This window comes from Xiphophorus maculatus, chromosome 10, assembly GCF_002775205.1.
Source record: "Xiphophorus maculatus strain JP 163 A chromosome 10, X_maculatus-5.0-male, whole genome shotgun sequence".
Classification (NCBI taxonomy): Eukaryota; Metazoa; Chordata; class Actinopteri; order Cyprinodontiformes; family Poeciliidae; genus Xiphophorus; species Xiphophorus maculatus.
The window spans coordinates 3,448,982-3,475,956 of record NC_036452.1 but is presented as its reverse complement, the minus strand read 5'-3'; the positions used below and the strand labels follow the sequence as shown (position 1 = coordinate 3,475,956).

The 26,975-nt window shown below is 37.4% G+C and overlaps 3 protein-coding genes across 6 annotated transcripts in view; 1 reads left to right on the top strand and 2 right to left on the bottom strand.

Moving 5' to 3' along the window:
- The first annotated feature begins 963 nt into the window (after positions 1 to 963).
- Positions 964 to 10,857, top strand: LOC102224700 (synembryn-A-like). 2 transcript variants are annotated; one of them, XM_023341569.1, is made up of 15 exons: positions 964 to 1,187; positions 1,849 to 1,872; positions 2,004 to 2,098; positions 2,196 to 2,243; positions 3,164 to 3,181; positions 3,281 to 3,370; positions 5,101 to 5,708; positions 6,233 to 6,368; positions 7,029 to 7,217; positions 7,477 to 7,571; positions 8,521 to 8,671; positions 8,752 to 8,847; positions 9,801 to 9,945; positions 10,030 to 10,300; positions 10,681 to 10,857. In XM_023341569.1, exons 3-15 carry the CDS (start codon positions 2,009 to 2,011, stop codon positions 10,796 to 10,798), a joined length of 2,055 nt encoding a protein of 684 aa, XP_023197337.1. In that variant the 5' UTR covers positions 964 to 1,187; positions 1,849 to 1,872; positions 2,004 to 2,008; the 3' UTR covers positions 10,799 to 10,857. The 2 variants fall into 2 exon arrangements, with proteins under 2 accessions (XP_023197337.1, XP_014328715.1); XM_014473229.2 differs by lacking the exon at positions 1,849 to 1,872.
- LOC102228854 (interferon regulatory factor 3-like) lies at positions 10,807 to 20,771 on the bottom strand. Of its 3 annotated transcripts, none has more exons than XM_023341570.1 (11): positions 20,557 to 20,771; positions 17,577 to 17,743; positions 15,955 to 16,126; positions 15,797 to 15,870; positions 14,900 to 14,960; positions 14,759 to 14,827; positions 14,400 to 14,648; positions 13,594 to 13,684; positions 12,453 to 12,739; positions 12,268 to 12,386; positions 10,807 to 12,142 (listed from the first exon to the last, which is right to left on the bottom strand). In XM_023341570.1, exons 2-11 carry the CDS (start codon positions 17,739 to 17,741, stop codon positions 12,029 to 12,031), a joined length of 1,401 nt encoding a protein of 466 aa, XP_023197338.1. In that variant the 5' UTR covers positions 17,742 to 17,743; positions 20,557 to 20,771; the 3' UTR covers positions 10,807 to 12,028. The 3 variants fall into 3 exon arrangements, with proteins under 3 accessions (XP_023197338.1, XP_023197340.1, XP_023197339.1); XM_023341572.1 differs by having other exon boundaries at positions 14,759 to 14,824; XM_023341571.1 differs by lacking the exon at positions 20,557 to 20,771 and adding an exon at positions 18,616 to 18,636.
- Positions 20,772 to 21,728: 957 nt separating this feature from the next.
- Positions 21,729 to 26,975, bottom strand: part of prr12 (proline rich 12) — a 28,447-nt gene continuing 23,200 nt past the window's right edge. Inside the window, exons 12-15 of the mRNA XM_014473231.2 lie at positions 26,109 to 26,206; positions 24,798 to 24,929; positions 23,191 to 23,286; positions 21,729 to 23,086 (exon numbers count right to left, since the gene is read on the bottom strand). Of these exons, the coding sequence (XP_014328717.1) occupies positions 22,952 to 23,086; positions 23,191 to 23,286; positions 24,798 to 24,929; positions 26,109 to 26,206 (461 nt within the window). The 3' untranslated portion in view covers positions 21,729 to 22,951. The remainder of the gene's footprint in view (positions 23,087 to 23,190; positions 23,287 to 24,797; positions 24,930 to 26,108; positions 26,207 to 26,975) is intronic.

Sequence of the window (26,975 nt, the reverse complement as noted above, 5' to 3'; positions counted from 1 at the left end):
TTCTGTAATGAAACAACATAATCTGCCTTACTCACTCAAATTATTGCTGCTAAATTTTCACGGTGTAATTTTCCAAACTTTGGGCGAAAAATCTGTTCAAAACAATAGAAATGCATTTACAAAAAATATATATATACAAAAAAACCGAAACCAACGTGACTTATAATGAAACCACACGCATGTTTACTGTATTTATTGTAACAAAAGATGAAATCAAGTTGGTGGTTAACATCAGTCCAGCAGCTTCTGCCTCTAAACATTAAATCAAATATATTAAATAACCCTAAACAACAGCTAACAGCAGTTAGCAGCGGCTAACAATTGTAAAATTAAACACAGCTAAAATGCACGTTAACAATGATAACAGTTAAAAACGTAGACAAAACATAGCAAACTTACTCACAAAACACTTTGTTAGATCAAATCTGTCTAAAATACATGTTAAAATGCAATAATTATAAAGAAAACACAGAGTTAATCCTAATACGTACCACAGTTACCAACAGCAACAGGAAAAGGGGGCGGAGCTGTCAGTTACCGGTTGCTATGGTAACCACTAACCGTCAAGACCAGCCTAACGGAACTTAGGCTGGTCATTTCCAATGAGAAATGTCTGGAGAAACAACTTATTGACTAAACGAAACAAATTTTGACAAACGTCACATCCGCTGTACTGTTAAAATAAAGTCCTGTTACACACACACTTGGTGTGCAACCTTTTGATTGGGCAGAAATCCTCACAAAGGCTAATTTTCCCCTTTAATTATGTGGGGAAAACTTCACCGGCCAGCAGTCAGACACGCTGACAGCAGCAGCTGATGTTTTATTCAGTCGTTTTTCTCAGACACATTTAGATCCAGTTCGGTCTCATAACTTATAGCATTTTAATGGCTGTTTCTGCCGCTGCAGAGCGGCACACACATGGGAAACCTCCAACAGGTTGAAAGGTCAACACAGGGAGATATAAGCTTAGAGTCCATTAGTGGATTATAACCATAAACACTCTGCGGTTCCTGCATCTCCCTTGGATTAAAGAGAGAGAGAAACACGGAGAGGCAGGCAGGCTGCATGACAGGGACTGGAATCTGAAGCAAGCTCAACGGCAGAGACGTGGAACGCTGAAGGAGCTGCGATCCACCCGAACTCGGAGATCTGAGGTGATCTTCCTCACCTGGAAGCTGCGGACGGTAGGTTGGCTCAGAGATTTAATCTGGAATATCACAGGACTGACAGATTGGTAGCAATGCTGCCTCGCAGAAGGTTCTGGGTTCAAATCCCAGCCTCTGGTCTTTCTGCAGGGAGTTTGCATGTTCTCCCTGTTTGCATGTTCTCCCTGTTTGCATGTTCTCCCTGTTTGCATGTTCTCCCTGTGCATGCGTGAGTTCTCTCTGGGTACTCTGGATCCCTCACACAATCCACAAACATGACTGTTAGGTTAAACTGCACAAACACAAAATCTTACCAAGTATATTTGGTTATAATTCTAAGTTATTATATTACTCTAGCAGATTATTTTGCTTATAAATAGAGCTTTTCCTTCAATATTAAGGAATTATTGACTTAAAACAAGATCCTGTTTCTTGCTGAAATGTTACTTGTCTTATTTAAAGTGTACTGACTAAAATTAGGACAAGAATACATTGTAAGATTTAGTGTGTTTGCAGTGTAATTAGTTTTAGGTGTGAGTGTGTCCACGGTGTTTAATTATTGCTAAAGACTCTGCAAGGATAAGTGCATATATTCATCTATTAAATCTGCGCAAACTGATTAAAACAGGTGAAAAATCACTTATATAAATTAATATTTAAGTAGGTTTCTCTTATTTATTCATATTTCTTGCTTTTCTAGTTCCTCGTTTGATCCAAAAAGCAGGTAAAATCTACAATTTGTTGTTTTTGTGTTGGCATCCTCATTTACTGTTGTGTAAGTTTAATTTAGTTATGGCTCGTGTTTGTGTGTGCGTGTGTGTGTGTGTGTGTGTGTGTGTGTGTGTGTGTGCGCAGGAAGCATGGACGTGGACATGGAGGGGATTATCCAGTGCATCAAGCAGGGGGATGAGAACGGAGTTCAGATGCAGCTGCAGCAGTTCAACAAAGAGGTAACATCGTCACAGAGGGCCGCCGATTCCTCATGCGTGAATGATTTCTGATCAAAAAAAGCTTTTATTTTTATTGTCTGACTGTGTTGCTCTGCAGTACGCCCAGTGCTTCTTCTTTGATGCAGACGAGAGGGAGAGAAAGAGGGTGAGTTCCTGCTGTGCCTGGAGAAAGTTTCGGCTCACATCCTTCAGTTAATCGCTCTCCACCTCCACCTCCACCTCCACGCCGTCCTCGCTCCCCCGCCTCCACCCAACGGTCTGGCTGTGATTAGTAATTCTGCTGCATCAGTCGTTCCTGATCCTCTGCCTGCTCAGGCAGATTGAGTTCAGACGCAGCGACTGCAAACCTGTTAGATTAAAAAGGAGTTTTCGGGGATTTCAGTGTAGCTTCAGGTCCTGAAAATAATGTGTTTGTTTTAAGCAGAGGTGTCAAAAGTATTCACATTCCAGACACGTGTGTCAAACTCACGGCCCGTGGGCCAAATGCGGCCCGTCGTAGCTTTTTATGTGGCCCTTTAGATTCTAAATGTGCTAAAACATTTTGTTATCAGTTAAATTAATGCAGTTTTTATTTGCTTACTGCCAAATTCTATCATTCAGTCCCTCCAGGGTCTTGAGAATTATTGTGTAAATTCACACAAAATCAACAAATCCCCTGCACTTTTAAGCATCTTTATTATAATTTTCAACCACAGAGGTTTCCATTTATCACCTGTGCAATATTTTGCTACTTTTCTAGCATCCTGCACCAGGAAGCTGTGCTGCATAGCTGACTCTCCCAATAGAGCTCCAGGTTTAGCTGTTATTTTTGTTCTGTCCTTCTCTAGAACTGAGCTCCAGCTAACATGTCACTGCTAATAAAACCTTGATTTTTTATTTTCTTGTTGCTTTTAAATTGTAAATATTTAGTCCCTGGTTTCTGGCAACCACATAGTTTTCATGTTAAAGTATAATTTAGCTTTTATAAGATATTTTAGAGGACATTCTCTGCTGTTCTTTGTTGATATATTTTTCTCCTGCTTTCCTCTGTTGCTGCCTGTAAAAATTGATTATTTGATTCTCCAGCAAAGAAAACTAGAAGAGGTAAAGTTCTGCCAAAGTTTAACCCTTGCAGTTCACTGTTCTGTGGAGACTAAATGTTGGAAAAACATGTTTTATTTGTTCTTTCCACTGTTTTATCAGTTCAGGAAGAATAAAGTGAGGGACTTTGCTGATTCTGACTCTGACATTGACGACTTTGGGCAGGAAGATCGAGGCCTCGTCCTCAGACAGGTAACGTCTGATGACTCTGCATGAGCAGCAACAGACACATTTATATGTGTAAAACACCTAAAAAAGAATTCTAACAAAGAAAATTTTTATTATTGTGTACAGCAGACTGTATACAATAATGTACAGTCTGTGCACATTACATTATTATAATGTAATGTGCAAATCCAACAAATTTTGGATTAATTAAGAAATCCAAAATGTCAAGTGCAAAATAATAATAATTGTTCAAAATTAAAAAAAAATAATTTTAAAGTTATTTTTAAAAATATTGATTTTTTTTATTTAAAAATAAATCTTTTCATGATTTTATCACCCAGGTGTCTGGAGCCTTTACAAACTAATGGGTTATTTTGCTCTCAGGTCAGTCAAATAAAACTCGTTTACAGCAACAAATGTCACAACTTTTTGAAAAAAAAGACAGATTCTTTATTACTAACATCAACTTTAGGAATTATTTTTCTATTTTTAAGATTTAAAATAAAGATAAAAGAGGATACACTTTTTTTAAAAAAAAAAGAGCAAACAGATTCCAACCTAATTTTGAAAACATTACTGGTACTTTTTGTATCATTCTTTGTTAAATTAAGTGCAGGATTTATTTATTTTGTAAATTGTTAAAAACCTGCTTTTGTTATTACATTTGCATTTTAAAACATGTGCCGGCTCTTCTTTAATTTTTAGCGTCTGCAGCCACAAAGTGGCCAAAGATTGTTTGGGGTGCAGCAGTTTTGCCTCTGGTGCCGGAGAGTCGAACTCAATTTCATTTTGATCTAAATCGAAAATCTGAATGTTCTTAAAGGGCCGGCGGTGCCAGAATCTATTGACAAAACCCATCAAACTGTTAAAATATCCAGTTTGTTTCAGCATTCAATAAGTGCTCTGAAGGCCATGTTGTAGTTCCTAGCTTCGCCACCAGGTGGCGCGGCCGTTTGTGGGCAGTGTTTCTTTTCCATATACCAAAACATTGTTTGAGAAGCCGTGCAGGTGTTGGACGTGGCGTTTGAGGGGAGTTTCGTGTGCGTCCATATGAGTGAACCAGACACCTACACACTTCAGTACACACACATCCGGTCAGGTGTAACCTGCTGATTAAAGAGTCAAACCATCACCTGGCTTCATCATCCGGGCATCTCATCGGTGCTCATTCTGCCATCACCATTTTCATTCCGAACCCCAGACGTGCGAACATGACAACAATAAGTGTTTCTTAAAATGAAATGATACTGAACGTCTGTCCAGGATTTTGTGATTTTCAGTTTTTGGGTTTTTTTTTTTTTTTTTTTGTGGTGCTAATTTAGAAATATTTGTAAGGAAGTTTTATGACGTTTGTGCTAATGTATGATGCTAAATGTGACTTTTTATTTATCGCCGTAACTATCATGGACTACAACTTGACATCAAGTAAGGCCGAGGCAGCAGTCACTTAAACCCAACGTTTTTGGCCAATTTGGAGAAAAAATCTGCAGTAAAATCTGAAAAGAAAAAAAAAATGTGTGAATTTTGCACGAATTTTGTAGATTTGCAAAAGAAAACCGGAGAGACTTCTTGATGTAATTTGGAGAACCCAGCTACGGCGGCAGGTTTGGCCCCCGGACTTTGAGTTTGACACCTGTGATGCAGCGGGTTTTTGTTTGTTTGGTTTTTGTCCAATATTTCAAAGTTTCCATCTCTGTTAACAAATGTTTCCGATTCATGGCCACTTGTTGATGTTTTTCTGTCTCCCTCCTCAGAATTTAGCCGTCGTCATTGTGAGGTTCATGAGGGCAGGAGTGAAGCGCAGTCTGCTGAGAGTCTCTCTGCACTCACTAAGGATCCTGACCAGGGACAAAAAGATCCTGGGCCATCTGGTGACTGACAGCACTCTGCTGACTTTGGCCAAGTTGGCCGGCCTGACCACGAACGACGCCAGCGAGGAAGGCAACGACCCCGACTCTGATTTCTACGACAACATCATCGCCTCCCTCGCCGAGGCCAAACTGCTGCAGGGGTGCGCTGAAGAGGACGGCGGCGAGGGCGAGGCCCCCGACCCCTCTGAGGAGTTTCCTGCGGTGGACGACGACTCCAGGAGCGTCACCAGCGGCGGCGACCTGGACAGCAACAGCTGGTTCGGCAGCCACAGGACCAGCATCAATGAAATGCACAGAGGGAGCATCCATCAGAAGGCGCTGGAGCGGGGAAGGAGAGACCGCAGAGAGAGCAAGATGGAGGGGGAAGGAGATGTGGTGGAGGAGGAGGAGGAGGAGCGCGGGGAGGAGGCGCTGAGGAAAGAGGCCATGAAGGTTCTGTGCAATGTGGTGTACAACAGCACCTGGGCTCAGGAGAGGTTCAGCGCGCTCAGGTGGGTCCAACACCAACTTTAGGAAAGGTTGAGAACAAAAGCGAAAATTATTTACATACAACCGCCATCTCAAAAACAAGATGAAAAGTTTCATAGCAATTCTTTAATTCATCATGCACGCTGGGCGAATGTCTGCTAATGCGCTAATAGTAGAGCTAATGTTTCATTTAGTGCATTAGCCTTTTAGCACACTTACCTTCCCCTACATTTATATTTCCAGACAAAGTCTAAACTTTCAGTTGGACATCTATGTTTAGGTTTTGGTTATCAGCTAAGAATTCTTTAAGTATGCTTTTATTTTGAAGAGGGTGATGACAGTTCATCTTCCTCCTGTGTTAAACTTTACTGAGCATGTGGCAAGTGTACAAGAGGTATACAGAAAAACAAAACACTTATTCCAAAAGAAAACAACCTGGGGTGTTAATTTAACAGTGACATTTACCCAGAATGCATCGCTGAAGGAGAGTAAACAGTTTTAAATCTTCCAGAGATGTAAATAAACTTTCTTTCGCTTATGCTTCCAGGCTTCTGAGCGGCCTCATTGAGTGTCTTTCCTCCAGTGTAAGCTGGTCGTCTCCCTCCAGTGTCCAGTTTTACGAGCTTCGCCTCATGTTCCTCATCACCGCCCTGAGACCCGAACTCAGCACTCAGCTCAAACAGGTACATCTGTTTGTGTAAAACCCCCAAGGAGGGCCATCCTCCAACATTCTCTGAATACCTGCTTAGTAGGGGGATTTTCCTCATGTCCTTATAAATGTAGGAATATAAGGAATTGGAGACGTTCTAACAGCAGCACAGTCAGTGCTTCAGCTTCCCAAGCTGACTTATAAACAATACATCCAGAGTCCAACACAGATCGAATCAAAACATCATACAATCTTTTCAAAGATGTGCTTGTCGCCCCCAATCATTCCCTGACAGACATCTCAGAATATTAATGCCTTTTTTTTACATTTATCAATAATCTTTTGTATATGTATCTTAAATGAAAGTTTTACATCAACCCAGTTAGCTAACTACTCAGTCAGCTTACAAACATAACCATACCAAACTGGAAACAATAGCATTGCGGCTAACAACGGAGCGTGTAGCGCTACACTCCCCCTGCTGGTGGCATCTCGCCACTACATCAGCGAAATCAGACTGGACATTAATGTGAATTTATCCCAAAAAGCTGGCTGCAAATGTAAATAGGACTAAATTATTTAATAAGTACAATATTAGTAAAAAATTAACACATTTACTCTGTGAGACGTTTAGGTTTAGCTAACCTTCTTCAGGGTTCTTAACTTTCTCTCCGTTTTTGTTTTCCTCCTCCAGGAGGGAGGCGTTCCCATCCTCACAGCAGCCCTGGAGAGCTGCCTGGAGGTCCAGTGGAAGGAGCAGTACGAGTGTGTGCTGGAGCCTGCAGCACCACTCATCTCTCTGGAAGCCTCGCAGCGCATCGTGGAGATCCTCAAAATCCTCTTCAACATCACCTACAGCACCCACAAGCAGGAGCCAAGCGAGGTCAGACACTGTGAGGGTTGAAAGGAACGGGAAAGTGTGTATTTAAGGCTTTTGAGGGAATATTTTAAATCTACAGGCTCTGCAGATATATTATGATTATATATATGGTTAGATTTTTGTTCTGTTTTGACGGTTTGCTTCTAATCATTTTTTAAAAATCAAGATATTGGGACTTTTTACCTTTCAGTTGCATCTTACACGTAAAAGTTTGTTTCTAGAGAGAGGCTGACAGAAATGAGTTGTTCGGTTGTCCGTGCAGGACGACGCAGCTCTTTACCGACACCTAGTGGCCATTCTGCGTCTCTGCTTGATGAGGAAGTGTTTGCTGCCTGAGGACACCGACGAGCTGCAGGGGTGAGGAGAAATGTTCTTCCCAGCTGCTCCCAACATAAATAAATTAACCAATGAATAAAATAGGACGGACGTTTTTATGTGCAGCACAGATATGAGCAAGTTTGATGAGAGAAATTTTAGATCTCAAATCATAATGACAAATGTTTTCTAAACAATTACTAATTATAAGGGATAGCATAGCACATTTATTATTAAAAAAAAGAATATATTTGCATTCATTCCTCCTTTTTAACTAAATACATGTAGCTAAAAGTATGCAACATGTTCCAAATTTATTCCACATTGCAAAAGATGCAAAGTTTTGCATGATTTTTGATAATATCTATGGCGGAAAATGTTTTCTTGCATTTAAAGAAGCACATTTTTATTTTAAAGTTTTGGTTTTAATGGTTTTACGTGACGTGGTAAGAAACATTGTGTTGATATTTGTGGAAAATGCTATAAAAATCATGTTTCCTCTAAAGTTTATATATTTGTAACTAATATTTGTGCACTTGAAATTGAAGTTAAAATTCTTGTTTGGACACAATATTTTCATAGTTTCCACCTAATGACAAAAAAAGACCTACAAATCTTGCTGGCTGTTTTAGAGTCATTGTTTTGTAGATATTTTGTGCCATAATGATTTTTTTATTCTGTCAGAAAAAATCTGAAATACTGTTAAAACCTGCATTTGTTAATATATTTTTATTTAAACACATTAGTTGGTTCTTTATAATTTTTTACCAACGTTAATAAGAGACAAGGAAAGCTATAATCATCATTTTGCTTCATTTTGCATTGTTGTTTTTTTAATGATAACTTGACAAAATCAGCCGAAGTTCAAATGTTGTTTTTAAAGGCCGACTTTAAGAGCCGAGTCTCACTTTTCTGTCAGTTTATTCAAAAACGGATCAAGAAAAAGAAACTCCTGGTTTAGTAAACCTTGTGCATCACTTTGTAATTGCAGTCACACGGTGAACCTGCTGACGGCGCTTCCTCTGCAGTGTCTCAATGTGCTGCTCACGGTGCCTCTGGAGCCCGAATCCAAGCAGAGTCTGGGGGTCAACATGGACTGCGTCCACACGCTGCTGACCTTCATGGAGAGGCGCCTGGAGGCGGTGAGGGAGGAAGCGTTCATGTTTTAAAGTTTGCTTTCTTTCTTGTGAACATTGCAATCGTTTGTTTCTGTTCTTCTCAGGGAGATCGAGTCAAAGAGAAACTGACGCCGATCCTCAACCTGCTGACGGAGAGCTGCAGGGCGCACAGAGAAACGCGCCTGTACATCAGGAAACATGTAACTTCACATGAACATGATCTCACATTAACAAGCTAGTTGTATCTCTGGACATACGTAAGCCTGACACAATGATTAATTGCCCCACACTGCAAAAACACAAAATCTTACCAAGTCATTTTAGTTTAAACAAATAGTTTAGTTTCTAGTGTAAATATCTTAGCACATTTGGAATAAGAGAAACTAACTTAAAAGTAAATAATTCTTTAATATTGATGAAAAATTCTATTGGCAGAGAAACTGAGTTAACATGGAAAAATCTCTTGTTATTAGTTAAATAATCTGCTAATGAACCCAGAACTTTTAAATTAATATTAAGGAATTATTTACTTAAAACAGGCCTCTAGATCTTACTAAAAATGTACTTTAAGTTAGTTTGTCTTAATTCAAATGTACTAAGATATTTTCACTAGAAACTAAACAAAAAATACTTGGTAAGATTTTGTGTTTTTGCAGTGCATAAATTGAGATCAACAATAATAATATTGTTATTTTGAGACCTTTTCCAGCTAATACAATAATGATAATGGCATATTAATGCCTCCAAAACATCAGAAAAACCTTAGTTTCTAAAGAACAGCTAATACTGGAACTGGAAAATATTTTAAATAGCGAATATAAATAAATAAAACAACTAAAACAGCAATAATTATAATGGATTATGAAGAAAACGCGTAAAAGTGCCTGTTAGGACTTTTGTAAAGAAAAAAAACTTACTACTTTGTACTGTTTGTTTTATAATAATCATTATTATTATAAAGTGTGTTTTTCTTTCACATTTGGACCACCTTTGATTGATTTATTGCAAAAATAAAGAGTTTCATGGTCCTGACTTCCTCTCCCCTCTTCTTTGTCAATACTTTGCTTTGCGGTGCCATTTGTTTCCACTTTGAGGTTGAGATTCATTGATTCTGCGTCTGTATTTGAACCTTTCTGTGTTTTCCTGCCGTTAGATCCTTCCTCCTCTGAGGGATGTGTCACACAGACCGGAGGAAGGAGACACTGTAAAGAGTCGCCTGGTTCGTCTCATGACTCACCTGGACACCGACCTGAAACACTGCGCCGCCGACCTCCTGTTTGTCCTCTGCAAGGAGAACGGTAAACCTTCATTTAGATCCGAAAAGTCTTGTCCTAAAATAAATACAGTTTTTAGGGAATCTGCTGCTCCTCTCTGGTTCCCAGTGCGGCGTTTTGTGAAGTACACCGGCTACGGTAACGCGGCGGGTCTGCTGGCCACCAGGGGGTTGCTGGGCGGCCAGAGAGCCGTCTCCGACGCCCAGTACTCCAGCGACTCGGACTCAGACACCGAGGAGTACCGGCAGATGAAGGACCGCATCAACCCGGTGACGGGGCGGGTGGAGGCGGAGCAGTCGAACCCGATGGAGGGCATGACGGAGGAGGAGAAGGAGGAGGAAGCCAAGAGGCTGATCATGCTCTTCAACAAGCTGTCCAAGTAGGAAAAACAACTTTAACATCACGATGACAGAACTGGTTTATTCTCACTTTTTTGTCGTTAGGTTGCAAATTACCGACTTTATTTCTTTATTTTCCTTAAATGGTAAATGTATCACTCAAGAAAGCATATTTATTCTCTTGCTCGTCATTCTAAAATCCAAAACTAGAAATAAAATCCTGCTTCTTTTTTTCACTATAAAAAAACATTTATATTGTATTTTTTGGTCAATGACGCTTTATAAGCCGTCTCCGGCTCGACAAATTTAATTTATCACAAGCTCTTTGGGTTGTAAAGTTGTTTTTTTAACTCCTGAAAGAAAACAAAGCATAACTGCCATTTCCTCTAAATAATTTATCCGCGTGTTGATCTGTTTGCAGAGAAAACATCATCCAGCCGATGGGAGTGGATGGAGAGGGGAAGCTGGTCCCCATGACGGGTCTGGAGGAAGCAAAGTCCGAGTCGGAAGACGAGGCAGAATCAGACAAAGACAACTGAAACATGACAACCTCATTAATCCACTTTATTGATTTGGTTTTGTAAACATTTCATTACTTCAGTTTGGTTGGTGCAGCAAAGAGGACAAAAGATAAAATTGTTTGTCAGTGACGGACAGATAAAAAGGATTTAAAAAACCAAGATGTACAGCAGCTTTCACATTGGTCTGACTCCAGATTTCACTTCTTATTTGTGTTGTAGTTCTTGAGACGAAATCAGTTTCGTTATGATTATGACATCAGTGGTTTGATTGCAGTTTGTTCTCTGTGTATTAAAAAGATGGCCCTTTCTAAAGTTATCCAGTATTTCTTGATAAGCCAAGATTACAAACATGAGATGAAGTTAACAGGTTGCAGCAATTATTTCATGCAACAGGATATCATGGAGCACAGATGCATAGAAAACTGAAGCAGGTTTTGTAAACGCATTGAGACAAATTCACATTTTTGCAGCAGCAGCACAATCCCACATTGCAATAAACAATCTTGAAATGTGCCACTATTGCCTGTTGATGCATATTCAGCACACAGCAAGGCTAATATTAGAAATGTGCTGCCCCCTAGTGGCCTAAATTAGTTAACTTGCCCACTAAATTCAAATGGACTGTAATGAAGCATTTTCTAATCCGTTCTTCTAGGTTGAAAAGACAATTTCTGAATGTTTTATTAGTTATTCATGACATTATGTTTCCCTCATGCTAAATTATCATATGGCATTTCAAAATGGGAAAAACAGGAGAACATGGCATTTAATAAATGCAAATGTGAAACAGGAAATGGCCACAAGAGAAGGGAAAACAGTTAATCCATACTTAAAAAAATAAAACAGGAACAAATGGGTCCAGATGAAGATTAAACTCAGATGAAAACAGTGTTAGAAACAAAAAAGTACATATATATATGGTACTTTGCAGTAAATAAGAAATAAGATCATAATCAAGACAATATAATCACCTATTAGTGAATTAGAATCTGTGGTGAATGTTTTCATTGCAAGAAATTATTTTAAAAATGCCATATTTTTGAAGAAACTCAAATAAATCTTATAAATTATGCATTCTGTGTATCAAAATACGAAGATAAAGGAGAAAAACAAACATATTTATAGTCTTGTGCCTTTGTGCCATCTCAGCGGGACAATGTGGTGATTATTTCTGCAGGATCTGTTTGGTATCGAATAAAAAACATAATAAACTGAGATGTTCTCACATTGAAAGAGGGAAAAAATTCATCAGTAAAGATCCATCATTTCTTCGAGTGACATCTGCAGTTCCACAGACCGCAGGGAGGAGGCGCCACACTCAACAGCCACGTTCTTCAGAAGCTCCATTGAAGTCGGAACCACCTGAGAGAGAAGAAAAGAGACGAGTCAAATTCACATAATCATGACAACTGAAAGTATTTACATTCAGTTTTCTCTTTTTTCCATTCAGAAACTGCTAGTCATTTAAAATAAAAGCGTTCCTTCACCTCCACCATGATGAGTTTTTTCTCCCAAGGCTTGTTTTCTGGGTCAGGCCACTTTTCCCCGAGACAGAAGAACATGGAGGATGGTGGGGATTCTTTCCCATCAAAAAAGTCCATTAATCCTACAGGAAATAACATTTAAGATGCTGCACATCCAGTCACACACAGGCAGATGTTTCCGTACGCACCTCGGATGAAGTCCTTCACCTGGTAAAGAGGCTCAGGATTCAGTTTAGAAATCTCGCGCGGCTGTCTGCTACTGTCAAACTTGGAGAAACTCCAGTAGGCTTTGACCTCGCCGCACCGCTGGCCGTAGATCACGTGCTGCGACATGCCCACGTCCAGGCTGCCCAGGTTGTCCAGGATCCTTTGGGTCAGAGAGGCCTGGGTTTGATCCAGGATGTCTACTGGGCGCGGCAGAGAGACGATGGAGAGGCCCGTCTCAGGATCCAAAACTGGATCGTTTAGATCAGGCCTGAAGAAGATTGAGGTGAAGAGCTTTAAAGGTGACTTATTACGCTTCCGAGAACAGGTTAGCATAGATCTGTGGGTGATGCAAAATCATTCTTAGATGATGAGATTTTATTCTGCTCAGTTCTGCTTATTTTGAGTTGTTTTAGGGCGTCTTGTCACTTTAAATCCGAATAAGTTGCTCCTGGACTGAAGTCAACATTTACACACACAAGTGAAAACAACTGCAATCAGATGAAACATGATACAACCGTACATCTTTGAAAAGCTTTAGTAGAGCCTCCTGCACAATCAGCAAGTGGTTTCTGGATGCTCAGTCAACAACAAAACTCTTGTCTTTTCCAGCAGCCATTTTAAAACAAGCTGACCAAACGCAGTGGAGCTCCAATTCGGTTGCTAGGTGATGGGCAGTGCCTGATGACCTTTGATCTTCTGAGATTAAATGTCTGAATTCTGATGTTAAAGTCAAAATTCTGAGAAAAAGTCAAAATTCTGAGAAAAGTCAGAATTCTGAGAAAAATTCAAAATTCTGAGAAAAAGTCAGAATTCTGAGAAAAATTCAAATTCTGAGAAAAAGTCAGAATTCTGAGAAAAATTCAAAATTCTGAGAAAAATTCAAAATTCTGAGAAAAATTCAAAATTCTGAGAAAAAAATTGGAATTCTGAGAAAAATTCAAAATTCTGAGAAAAAGTCAGAATTCTGAGGATAAAAGTCCAAATTCTGAGAAAAGAGTCAGAATTCTGATTTTTATAAATGAAGGATTATTTCTGAGCGAATGTAAAGGTTTGAGTGAAATTTTCCTGAGCTTCTCGGCGTTGGAACATTGAATAACTCAAACATTTCTTCCTACTTGTTACCTGTAAACTAAGCGGAGTCCAGCTTCATTGGGAACCTCCCGCTCAGACACCTTCACCCCTCTGTAGAACACAGTCACCCGGAAATCGGTCTCTGGAATTACAGCAAAAAAAAAAAATGAAAATAAACAACTAAATTAGTCAATTAGAATTCTGATTTTTTCTTATGTCTAAATCCAAATAAATAAATAACCAAACATTGTGAGGATTATCTCAGTTATGTTGTTAGTATATAAAAACAATTACTAAACTGTTTCTTTCCTTGTTGTACACAAAACTTTCCTTTTTTGTTTTGTTTGTTCGTTTTGTGTTTTTCCACTATATAATGTAACACACCATGTATCTTGTATTCTGATGTAATATACATTTCTATATTAGGAAAATAATAATAATTGCACTTAATTACAAACACATGGTTATTAATATTTATTCCTTAATACTCAATATTTTCAGGTATTTTGTTTTCTCTATTTCGACTAATGTAACGTACCATGTATCTTACACTCTGATGTAAAATGAATTAATATATATACATATATATGGAGAGAGAGAGAGAGAGGGAGAGAGAGAGAGAGAGAGATTGCACTTTATTACAAATCTGTGCAGTTGGAATATTAAGAAGTTTGCACAGAATCAAGTACTTTAAAACCTAATTGAAATGAAACCATTTCTAAGGATTTCTGGGACCAGGAAACTGAATTTCCCCAGAAACCTCCATGATGTGCATGTATGTAAACTTCTGATCGTTTCATTTTTTGCGTCACATCCCTTTTTTTCAGGAATATTTCCTGTGAGAGTGAGTGACTCACTGAAATGATCTCCATCTCTGGTCTGGTTCACCGTTTCTAGGAACTGCGCTGCCTGCTGCCCGTCGCCCGCCCCCTCCGCCGTCACCCCCCCCGCTGGACGTGCCGGTTGCTCTGGCAACCCAGTTTCACGGGCTGCACCCTCAAACATCACTGGATCCTGCTGTTGCCCGGGCAACGGGTGCGCACCAATCACGAGCTGATTCTGCAGCTGCTGTTGCTCAGTAGGAGGCTGAAAGCCTGTGGTGCCCTCTGTGGAAAAGTTGGGAGAAAATGGGAAAGTGTTTTTTCTTCTTTTTTTTTTTTTTTTTGCGGGGAAAGTACCGCTGGTTTGTTTTCTGCTGCAGAGATGAGGAGACTACCTGCTCCAGGGCCGATATTCAGTCCTCTCAGACACTCCTGGAGGATGTCCTGGCTGCCTGGGCATTCTGCTGACGGAGATTAATGCGCTTTAATAAAATCAGACAGTGATCGGTGAATCAGAATAAAAGCTCCTTGTTTACCTGGGATCAGAATGTCCTCTGGATTATAAATAGGTACATTAAAGAATGGCACAACCCCGCTCTAAAAATCACAGAAATATCTCAATAAATTCAGTTATGTTGCAGCAACTAATCATTAATTCATGCATCACGAAAAACGAGGATCTGAACAGAAATTTGAGACAGTAATCGAACATTTAAAATCCAAACATAAACGCTCTCTTAATTATTTACGGTTTTGTATACAACAATTTTAAATGTATGTACAAAGAGAATTTTAGCAAACAATATTCCAAACAGATGTGGAAAAAGAGAACGCAAATACAACTTAAAGGAAGCTGAAATTTTCAAATTCAGAAAAGCATTTCAGTTAAAGGAATGATTTTGACAGTGAGATCAAATGTATGTCTCTTTCTGCAATGAAATTAGAAAGTTATTATGATGAAGCAATATGGAGCTAAATAAGCTGATGTTTTCTTGTGTAATTTTTGTACATTTGGAATATCTTCTGATCTCAAAAGCTAATTTTATTTTTATTTGAATGGAGTTTATGCTTCTTTTCATTCACGATTTCTTTTAGTTGTTAGATGAACTGTTCATATTTATTATTGAGTGAATTAAATGAAATGAATGAAATGAAATGAACATCTTTTGATAGTTTTATGTCTGATTGTGTATTTATTTTATTCTTTATGTAGTCTTATAACTTTAACTATTAAAACAACATGATCTAGAAGCAAAACCTACTTTAATCTAGTCATGACTATTTATCTTTTCTTTCCCACTTCTTCTTTCCATGCTCTGGTCTCTTATGTCCTTGTGTGTTATATATGTTAAAATAAAGTAAAGTTGTGTTGGAAAACACACACACACACACACACACACACACACACACACACATATTGCATCATTGCATACCCCCTGGGGATTATAGCCATTCAGAACATTGGCGTCTTCTTGCTTCTGGGATTCGGACGAATTCAGGATTCGGGCTTTTGATGGTAAGGAAAAATAAACAGATTGTTACAGTTTTAAGTTTTATAATCATCAGAATGATTTCGATTTTGACCCCTCACCTCCTGACGCCGACTCCTCCGGCCAGCGGTAGACCTTATGTGGGTTGGCGGCATCGTTCTTGTTGTCGGACACCATTTTGAAGTCCTTCGCTCTCAGGGCGCTGCGGAAGTTCCTCTTCCAGACTGAGGGGTCTCCCTGAGCCCGGCCGTTCCCGCTCGCCTCCGCCCAGGCCTGCAGGGGGAGTCACACGTCTACAGCCCACTGATATAGATATTTTTACATCTTGTCACATAATATGCTTTCATTTATCTGCTCCATTGTAGGACGAGTTGGGTTTAAGATGGAAGGTAAGCAGGATCCTTCAATGATTTTCAGCCAAATTGATGGAGAGCCATAGAAAAGACTATACCTATAAAAATAACTCACTGAATAAATTAAGTAAATGTTACTCAGCATGTTAGTGTAAACCAACATGCTAATGATAGCGTTTGAGCTAATTTTTTACTTAAAAGCTAAAGTTAACTTACTGAATGGACTGAGTTAATGATGGCTTAAATTAAAATCAGGACAATGCTACCACTGTTATGTAAGCCTATAAGTCTAAATAACAATGGTAGCATTAAGCTAACCTTAGCCTTTTAGTTTATTTTGATTTATTTTGACTTGTGTTTTACAGTAAATTAGGCTTGGTACTATATAAAACACGACTTAGTTATTATTTAATTAAAAAACTCTGAATAGATTAAGCTAATGTTACTCAATATGTTACAAACAAATGTGATAATGATAGCATTTAAGCTAATTGTTGACTTAACTTACCGAATGGACTGAGTTGATGATGGCTAACATTTAATCAATTCAATGCTACCACTATTATATAGGCCTGTAAGCCTATGACAGCATTAAGCTAACTTTAGCATTTTAGCTTATTTTGACTTGTGTTTTACAATAAATTAAGCTTAGTACTATATAAAACATGCCTTAGTTATTACTTTACACTTAATTAAATAACGCATTGAATAGATTAATTTAATGTTACTCAATACGTTAGTATAAACCAACATGACACATGACAGCATTTAAGCTAACACCAGAATTTAATCTATTTTTTTACTTAAAACATAAGGTTAACTTTCTGAAAGGACTGACCTACTATTAGTGTGATTACTAACATTAACTCAGTTCAATGCAACCATTATTATGTTTATAAGCCTATATAATAATAGTAGCATTTAGGCTAACATTAGTCTTTTAACTCATTTTGGCTTTTCTACTTCATACTTGTATTTTAAAATTAAGTGTAAATACAACTGGCATGGCCTAATAAAGCCACTTGCATTAAGTAATTGATATTTTGCATAAAATGGATAACATTTAATGTAATAAACAAATTTTTACTCACAGAATCTGTGAATTTCTGACAGAAATGCATTATTTTATGAATTTGTTGGAGTGTTTTACAGCTGCCAACAGGATTTTTGCTAAAGAAAATCATCCCCACAGCATGACGCAGCCACCACTGTGCTTTACAGTGGAGATGGTATAAAAAAAGATGTTTTATAGATTAAATTACACACAATTATTCTCTATTTTCTAATTAGGTGACTTCTGAAGAAAACTGCTTGCAGTGGTAAAGGTTATACCGTCCGTAGAAGGAGAAATGAGCTGGTTTTTTTATGACCTTAAAGATGAGAACATCCTCATTGGAGGAGTCCTGTCTCAGCGCGTGCTTCCATGGGATGCAGAACTCGGTTTGCTCAGGGTTGGTCCAATGGACACCTGGATACCTCTTACTGTCGATGCTGGACTTGAGCCATGGGATCAGCAGTGGTTTTGAGTGAGCCATTTCTGTAAAACCAAAAGAAACAGATGCTGTTAACACCAGGCAGCTTTCCAGAATTTGAAATCAAACTTTTATAAAACACATATCTTCTTCTAAATCTAAGTGTCACAGTCATCCAGATTTTTTCTTGTGTGAATCGTACACAGATTTGGGAGTTTAAAGTGAATTTATCAACTGTTAAAGTGATCCCTGAACACACCGTCAACCAGTGGTGGGCTCTGCTAACTAAAAACCCAGTTGTCCTATTAATAAAACACTAATTATAAACATTAGTTCTGCTAATGATGAAGTGCTACACCAACACAGAGTTTAGTGGAAGCAAATGCTAAAGCATTAACTTCAATTGAGATTATATCTCTTTTAAAGACTACAACCCTCGAGCACCAATTTCATTTTGAAATGCTAATTTACATGCATATATAAAGGCCTTCGATATTGTATTTAATATTTTAGCTACTGTATGTGTTTTACTTTGTCCCTGTATGTTTCTTGCTTGAAAGTTATTAAAGTCATTGGGGCAAAAAGAGCAAACAGATGGAGAGGAAATAGAACTGCGGCGTAAACAGTCTTCATCCACTTCAAAATAAGAGCATGAATACAAATGTCTACTTGAGGAATTCTTAACAGTAAATTACCAAGTAAATTAGTGCTTCAGAATTTACCTGGGAAATTCATTTAGAGGAAGGTATGTGTGCAAAGTGTTTTCAAAGTTAGTAAAAGCGCTAAAGTGCCAAGCGAAAAATTTGCTACATTTGCTATTAGCGCATTTGTTTGTCATCTAATGACAGGAAGAAATGCATCCATGACAACTCGCATGGCTTGGTAGAGATGCGTTCAAAGTCTGATAGTTGGTTAGTAGTTCCTGAGATTTATTTACCTCCATAACCATCTTCCTCCTCGTCTTCCTCACTGTTCCTGCGGCAAAGTGGCAAATCTTTCTTTATGTTGCCAATTTCCGAATTGTCCTCATCAATAAACATCTTTCTTACTTGAAAGCATGAACTCTTGTATTTCCTTTTTTATAGAATATCAGATGGGTCTCTGTCTGATATTTAAATAGCAAATAATGTTTTACGAAATAAACATTCAAAAAAGTTAAATATACATTGAAAAATTGTCAAATGTGATTATCTTTTTGCAGATTGTCTGTGTTTTTCTACAAATTATTTTCAAAGGAGAATTTGTTGATATTTTCTCATTGTCAGAGTGAGATGCATTTTATATCAGGAAAAAAAAAACAATAGATAAGAGAAAACTCAAGTACAAACATTTGATCTTGTGTGTTTTGTTTGATAGAAACAAATTACAAGCATAAAACAGTTTCTGTTTCATTTCTGTTAACAAACTTCAAGATCTCGATTGTGTTTTACAAGAATAACAGAAAACAGAAACTAACATTAAATTACAGCAAAACAAAGAAGTGCAGCGCAAATATTAACTGGACTGGTCTTTAATAAACATAGAGCTCTGGAAAAAATGAAGAGCCACTGCACTGAAGCCCACTGAAAACCTCCTGGTTGTTCCACCAAATACTGATTTCTGAGTTAAAACATTAGTGTTGTTGTCTCTAAATTAATATGAACTTGTTTTCTTTGCATTATTTGAGGTCTGAAAGTTCTGCATCTTTTTGTTATTTTGACCGTTTCTCATTTTCTGCAAATAAATACAACATTTTTGGGGGACATTTCAGAGACACGTTGTCAGTAGTTCATAGAATAAAAGAACAATGTTCATTTTTACTCAAACATAAACTTGTAAACAGTAAAATCAGAGAACGGATTATTTTAATTGGTCTCTTAATATTTTCCAGAACTGCATATTCTAACAGTAAAAGGTAATAGATTTATTTTTATTTTTCCTGGATTGCAGCTCTATGATTCTGTACTTTTAAATGTACAAAATCAAAATATCTCAATCTGACCTAAAAGAAAGAAAAACTAGAAATCCGGAAAAAGTTTGTCTCGTAAATTTCAGGAGGCTTTGAAATCCTGATACAAGATTTTCCACACTTACTTTATTAGCTTGTACAAGCATGCAAACATATAACTCTTAATATTTGGAAAATGGTTAATTTAGCATATTAGAGATCATGCAAGCATTTATTTCATAAAACAGTTGTGCAATCATAAAACAGTCCAAATGCAGGATTGCATAAGCCTTTATTTAACATTCAATAAAGGTTATAATAAGTTACAAATCAAGAAGATTTAATATTCTAAATCCTTTAAATCCTTCTTTAAATATAAAAGTCTTGAAAGTGAATCCATGTAACTGCTTTTTCCCCCACTTCCTCTAAAATATCAGAAATTTCATGAAAAAAAAGGAGTTGACAAATTTGGTAAATATTTCAACGAAGAAAAAGGAAACAAACTGAAGACAGAGTAAGCGTAATAGTTGTATCCCGTATTATGATAATAAATAAAACTGAAATACAATTAAAATACTTAAAATATGCACGTCTGATAATGATAAATAGTGAAAAATGCAAAATAATATTAATGCAATCTGATGAGGTTTAGCAGCACTTTTAAAAAAAAGCAAGTGATAATCGCATCTAATTTCTATATTAAAATGTTCTTTATTGTAATGTAATATTATAATGCCAAATGCTGTTTTCAGTAGTTAACAAAAAACATCAAAATTAACAAATAAATGCTTGAAAACATCTCTGTGTATTTAATTTAAAATTTGCTTCTCTTTGCAAACAGAGTTACTGACATACATCAACTTTTCAATAATATTCAGGTTTTTTTAATATAATTTATGTTTATTACCTCTATCTTTCGCCACAACAACAGAATAATTGATCCTCTCGTACCTTTTTAGTGATGCAGGTTCGGTTCGTTCGGCTCAGGTCGGTCCAGTGGTCGTTTTCGGAGCCCAAAGAGAGATAAACCAGTTCAGAGGTGGAGACACGGCGGTGGCGACCAGCTGTCCTCCAATCCGAGATGCGGCTTTCTTAAAAGCTGACACCCGCTGATTTCTGACTTTCGGAGCTTCTGATTTCTCGGGAAACTCCGACTGTTTGTTTCGTTTTCCTGATGTGACGTCAGCACGTCGGGCGACGTCCCCACAAACGCTCACGAGACCTGTGCCTACTTCTGAGTAACAACGTTTGAATTACGAAGATTTAAAACTATAAAAGTAATTTATTTGTCAAATGATGTTATTTCTCCAGAAGATACAGTCTTTTTTCCCCCGCAAGTGTAAGCGGGTTTAGAATTGGTGTAAATTAGTTTTACGTTCAAATGTAGCTGAAAAATATTAATTAGCTTACTGTTTGTAAGTCTTACATCGTTAAATGAGCATGAAAAAAATGTCAAAATTTATTCTGCAAAATTTCAGTGGATTTGAATTTTTTTCCACCTACCATTATTTGTAAATGTATTCACCTTTGAGCTTTTCCCCCTCAATTTGTTACATAAAAACGAAACGATTCAATTTAATTTATCGAGATTTTTTGTGTGACAGATCTGCACAAGGTAGAGGAGCTTTTTAAGTTCTGAAATTAAAAATCTGAAAAGTGTGGTGTGCACTTGCACTCGACCATCCTGGCAAATTCGTCTCCGCAAATCAGCTCAAGCTCCGTCAGATTTGATGGGTCGAGCAGTTGAGTCATTTTATATATTCTCAATTTGTTTCAAGTCTGTACTTTGACTACACCATTCTAGCACATGAATATCCTTTCATTTAAACCGTTCAGTTGTCGCCGTGGCTCTTTGTTTAGGGTAATTTTCCTGCAGAATTCAAACCGCAACCATTTTTCAGCCTCTAACAAGTTCTCTTCCAGGATTTATCTCCCTCTTTAGCCAACATCTTACTGCTACAGAAAGGCAATAACACAGCATGATGCAGCCATCTTTAATTTTTTAATTGGAAAGAATTTAGAAATAATTTATCTCTACCTCACACTGGAATGTGACGAGATTTGGGAAACATTTCCCCCCCCCCCGAGTCTCAACGAGTCTTGAGCTGATGGAAAGGAAACTATTTGTTCTTTGTAGATTTTATTTGTTTTTCAAATACAGGAGAGTTAATGTACAGAAGGACAAAGAGTTTCATCAAGAACTGTACAGTATTTACACATCTTTTTTTTTCCTTTTTTATGGAAAATCAGATTGTTTTCAAAATAAGTCATAGTATGCACAGACATCAAAATGATAAAAATGAAATGACTATTTCCTCTTTAAATATTACTTATTTATACTCCTCCTTCCCACACGGGGAAGGGATAGTTCTTTTCTTTGCACCTGCATGACTGATGATTGAACTGAAGCACAACAATGTTAAGTTTCAAATAAATGTTACCATTCTTTTTTCTTTTTTTTTCCTCATTTTTTTTCAATTTTACACCCACTGTATTTGATACAATAGTTCTGTCTCGACGCCTGTTCTTCTGTATAGAGGGGAAGACGACTCGTATATGTGGGTTATGATTGTATACTGATCCTGTGGAAAATAAAAAGCTATTTAAAACGTCTGGGGCAGCAAACCAGCGCGTGTGAGAGTTTTTAAGTTAAAAACCTCCTCATATAAATAATAAAAATGCGTTCATATATTACACACGGCCGACTGGTGCTGCCCGTCCACGTAAGCGCATGACGGCCAGAGAGCGCCCCCTAACACTTCTCACGTTGCTATCCGCGATCGCGCTGCTCAGAAAGCACAAAGCACTCCCGCCGCCTTCCTCTCTTCTCAAAAGCCGACAGCTGATGTTAGTCTTTTCAAAAAAATAATTTATGTAAAAACTAAGCGGTAATAGTTTCTCTTTGAACTATTGTCTTTTTATGACACACAGTTAACAAGACGTCAGTGACTCTCCTCCGTCGACTTGGTTTTCCGGCTCCTCCTGGTTTCTCTCTCCATCTTTTTTTTCTTTTTTTTGTTTTAAACAACGATCCGGTTCCCCCTCTCCTTTCATCCAGAAGGGTCCCACTCTCACAAAGTAAGACATTTCTTTAGTGATTGGTCAACAACAAGACAAAATAAAAACAGGCCAGCGTCCGAGGTCGGGTCAACAGGCCCTCTTGTGTTCGTCGAGGGCCTGGAAAACTTCCTGCTCGGATCTGAAGAGATTTTCGAAGAGGGTCTGGGGACTGTACAGCGGGATTCATCTGGGCTTTTCCTCCAGATTCTCATTTTATTTATTTATTATTTCTTTCTTCTTTTTTTTTTAAAGTTTAGCTCTCTGTGTGTCTCCTCATGAGGCGAACTCAGGCTTTGGTGCTGAGTGTGAGCAGCTCGATGAAGGAGCTGAAGAGGGTGTCCAGCCAGCTCTGGTTGGCCATGCACTGCTGCACCACTTCCTCTTGGCCCGGATCCTCGGCCGCCTGCTCGATGGTGTTGGTCTGCGAACGCAAACACAGGCAGCTCTGAGCCAAACGCAAAGCTTCCGGCACGCCAAAAACACAGGAATCCTAAAAAATAATTGGAATCTGGACGCGCAACTGACCTCTTTCTTGCACTGCAGGAAGGTGTGGTACTTATAGTGATGCAGGGAGTGGTAGAGATTGTATATCCGGTACGTCTCAGACGACAGCTTAAGGTCCTGAAGGAAGAAACGAGTCAGGAGTTATTGGGAAAATGAAAGAAAAATTCAAACTTTAGTTTGATGTATTGGGATTTTTGTAACATTTTTACACATTTTTCCTTTGAAACTGGAGATGACCTTATCACAACGATTTCTGAGTCCTTCTATAAATCCCCAAATGGATTTATGTATGAGCTTTGACTAGGCCATTCCAACACTCTAATATGATTTGATCCAAATTATTTAATGGAATCTCTGACTGAACGTTTGGAATAAATCAATTAATTGCATGATAAATCAAAACGAGCTCAAAAATCACAAAACAATTTTGCCTAATAATCATCCCCTGAGCCTAATTATTAATATTTTTGGTTGCATTTGGTTTTTATTTTCCATTTTATTTATTTATTTTTTTATTTTTAGATATTCCAGTTCCATTATTTAGAAATTGATTGTTGAGAGGGAATGCTTGCATTATTATGTCATTATCATTATATTACACAAAAACTACAATATTATAGTTTATCGCAATAATTTCTAGGATAATTTATCGTCCAATAAAGCTTAGAATAGTGACAGGCAGACCTCTGCTGCCTCCAACATGTTTTGTAATGAAATATGTTCCATCCTCACCATAATGCTGCCACCACCATGTTACACAGAGGGATGTGCAGTGTTAGTTTTCTGCCTTTTACAGCAGAACATTTTTGCCCAGATGGCCAAAAACAGTCAATTTAAAAAAACAAAACAACATATGCCACTTTTTCAGATTTTAACCAGCAAAAATGTCAAAATCAAGTGTTTTTCTCATCACTTAAACGATTACTAATTAAACCTCAATTAAATATACCGAAGTAACAAAAGGTGAAAAATGTGAGTGCAATAAATTTTTTTTCTTAAAATTCACAAATAAATTGTCTAAAATAACGTAACAACACAGAAGTATAACTGATAGCTGCGCTCCCACAAAAAGTTTCCAAATTTCCTAGAATTCCTCTTCAACACTTTCACACACTTTTGCCGTAACTTAACTTTGTTAGCCTGAATTATTTTGGGTGACAAAGAGAAAACGTGAAGCTGTTCTGCAAACTCGCAGCAGGTGTTACTCTCCATTTAGTGCAAAGGTTAATTCTGTCAAACCAAAGTTTCAGTGTCTATATATAAACACACACAGCACTACACTTATTCCTGTTGAGATGTGTCAATCATAAGAGTTTTATTTTCATTTAAATTTGATGCTTTTTCTCATTTTTGACAGTAGAAAAAAAAATCAGAAACACCGGTTTCTACTTATATCTCTGCAAATATTTATCAAATACGTCAAACAATTATATATTTCTCAGACTGATGTGCAGTAGACGTTTTTGCAGGTGCATGAAGAGAGTTTTCACTAAAATGAAGACATTTTTAGAATATATGCTAAAGATTGGACAAAATTTGGACTTTATTTAAGTATTTTATGTTTAATTTCAACATCTAATGTTGTTATATGTCTGGTAAGTGAAATAATCCATGTCCTGTGACGCTACCTGTGGTTTAGGCAGGGTTTTCTTGACTCTGTTGAGGGTCTTTCGGTTGTAGGCGTCGCCGGTTAGCCGCACCCTGACCACAACGGTGTCCAGAGAGTCCGTCATCATTTGAGGGTAAGCATGCAGAACATCCTGACAAACAAAAACAGGAAAAAGTTGCTTAGAAGGAGGCAAAAGTTGTAGTTTATTTCATGGTTTTAATTTTTTTTAGCTACCAAGACCGAAACATTAAACAATGGAAGGATTACTTTGATTTTTTCAAAGTTGTTATTTAGTATTTTCTAATGGTTAACTCTATAAGCAGACATGGTGCTATGATAAAAATGTAAAAATGTACACTGGATTAACAAAACTAAATAATCAAAGATTGTGTTTTCAGTGACTTTATTATACAGGAAAAAAAACATCAATTTGATGCAAACAACATTTATTTTGAAATAAATTACTGCATCAAATAAACGTTGGGATCAGATTTAAATTTACTGACACACAGTGTATGTAATAATAATAAGATGCATGTCGATAATAATCACATGCATATAAAAGGGGTTGTAAATGTTTCCCACAGTAAAATTTAAGAACTTTTCAAGCATTTTTTGGTTTTCAAACTTTTTCCAAACCACTCTGGAGAAAAAAAAAATCCAAATGAACAAAAGAACAGTTTCAATTCAATACTATATGATGTTATTTATTACTTTTATTAATAATATAATGTGATTGTATTCCACATTCTACAGCAGGAAAAGGGTAAACTAATTTTTACGCTTTGAAAAGTCTCTCACACGCAACCTGACTGGTCTGAAAAAGTTGCAAAATATTAAAAAAACGAGAAAGAATTTCTGTTACTAACTGAGCTAAAACAAGAGAAGTTTTAACTTCAGACGGTGAGAAAAAATGCGCCAGCATCTTTTCCTTAAATACCTGGTTTCAGATATAAATAATATTTTCAAAATGTAGGCTTTTAATCAAACCTTAAATTCCACTTTGATGCCAAAGTGGGATTTTGGTAGCACCTGTACTGGTGCGGTTTATTTAAAATGTAGTTTTAAATAAAACTACATTTTTTTTGTAAAATGTAGTTTTACAAAAAAAACTACATTTTTTGTAGTTTTTTTGTACACTTGACTTAATGTGTAAAGTCAAGTGTAAAGTCCTTGACTTTACACTTTATGTGTAAAGTCAAGGACTTTACACATAAATCAAGCAACATCCAAACCTTGAAAACATACAAGCATTTTCAAGAATTTAAATCAAGAAAAAGCACAAAATAAATAAAGAAAAAGCTGAAAGCTGTCAGGCAGGACGGATTACCTGGTGTTGGGAACTCATGCTGACTTTCCTCAACAACCTCCTCTTCTGTTCGCTCAGGATGCTGTCGATCTTCCTCATCGGGGGCAGGTACAGCTCATCTGCCGGCCAATCAGGATGACGAAGGTTTTCATTACTCATCATTCATGCAGCTGCCAGTCATTTTAATATCAAGGGCCAAACGTAAAGCAGCTCGTTCTGGCTGCGGATCTGCATTTCCAGTCTGTCACACCTTGTTTATTTAAGCTTGAGGAACTCATTAAAGAGCCGGTATGAATATGCAAACTCAACAGTCAACTAATCCTCTTCTGCTTTGAAGTAAGTTTGCTCAGCTGGACTAGTAAGCTGACACGTGGCAGCGGTGCAAGCTATTCAACCTGACCGAACTTCCTATTTTAAAGGCAAAACAACTTAATGTCTTTAAATAAATCCGCCTGTACATTACACACAGACAGGAAAGTCTGATCGGGTTAGAAACTAGAGATGTACTAATTCGGCATTGATATCTGTATTGGTCCCAATATTCAATTCCAGATCTGCTATCAGGGATAATTTGCCCGATCCATAATATCTATTAATTCTAATTCTATGCTTTCTACTCTGAGTTATGTCATGCTTTATATTTAGTTTACATTATATTTAGAAATCTTAATTGAACTTTCTGAACCATTTGAGAAAAGGTTTGTTACATTTTGTTTTTTAAATGTTTGAGCAAGTAGTCCACTTATCATGTTTATTAGTTTATTTATTTTGTACAAACTGAACAAAAGAAAGTTGTTTTTAAATGTTTTACAAAGTTTGTGAAGCTCATAGTGGATGTAAGTATGCTGTACTGGTGCAGAGTTATCAAATAAGTTTGTAATTCAGAAC

Bases quoted from the DNA above. Each gene is read 5' to 3' on its own strand.
- LOC102224700 (XM_014473229.2), top strand. From the start codon at position 2,009: ATGGACGTGGACATGGAGGGGATTATCCAGTGCATCAAGCAGGGGGAT. The intron at 3,371-5,100 runs GTAACGTCTGAT...CTCCCTCCTCAG, and splicing joins GAGGCCTCGTCCTCAGACAG to AATTTAGCCGTCGTCATTGT. The intron at 8,848-9,800 runs GTAACTTCACAT...TCCTGCCGTTAG, and splicing joins GCCTGTACATCAGGAAACAT to ATCCTTCCTCCTCTGAGGGA.
- LOC102228854 (XM_023341570.1), bottom strand. From the start codon at position 17,741: ATGGCTCACTCAAAACCACTGCTGATCCCATGGCTCAAGTCCAGCATC. The intron at 12,740-13,593 runs GTAACAAGTAGG...AATCTTCTTCAG, and splicing joins GGACTCCGCTTAGTTTACAG to GCCTGATCTAAACGATCCAG. The intron at 12,143-12,267 runs GTGAAGGAACGC...CTTCTCTCTCAG, and splicing joins AAAAACTCATCATGGTGGAG to GTGGTTCCGACTTCAATGGA.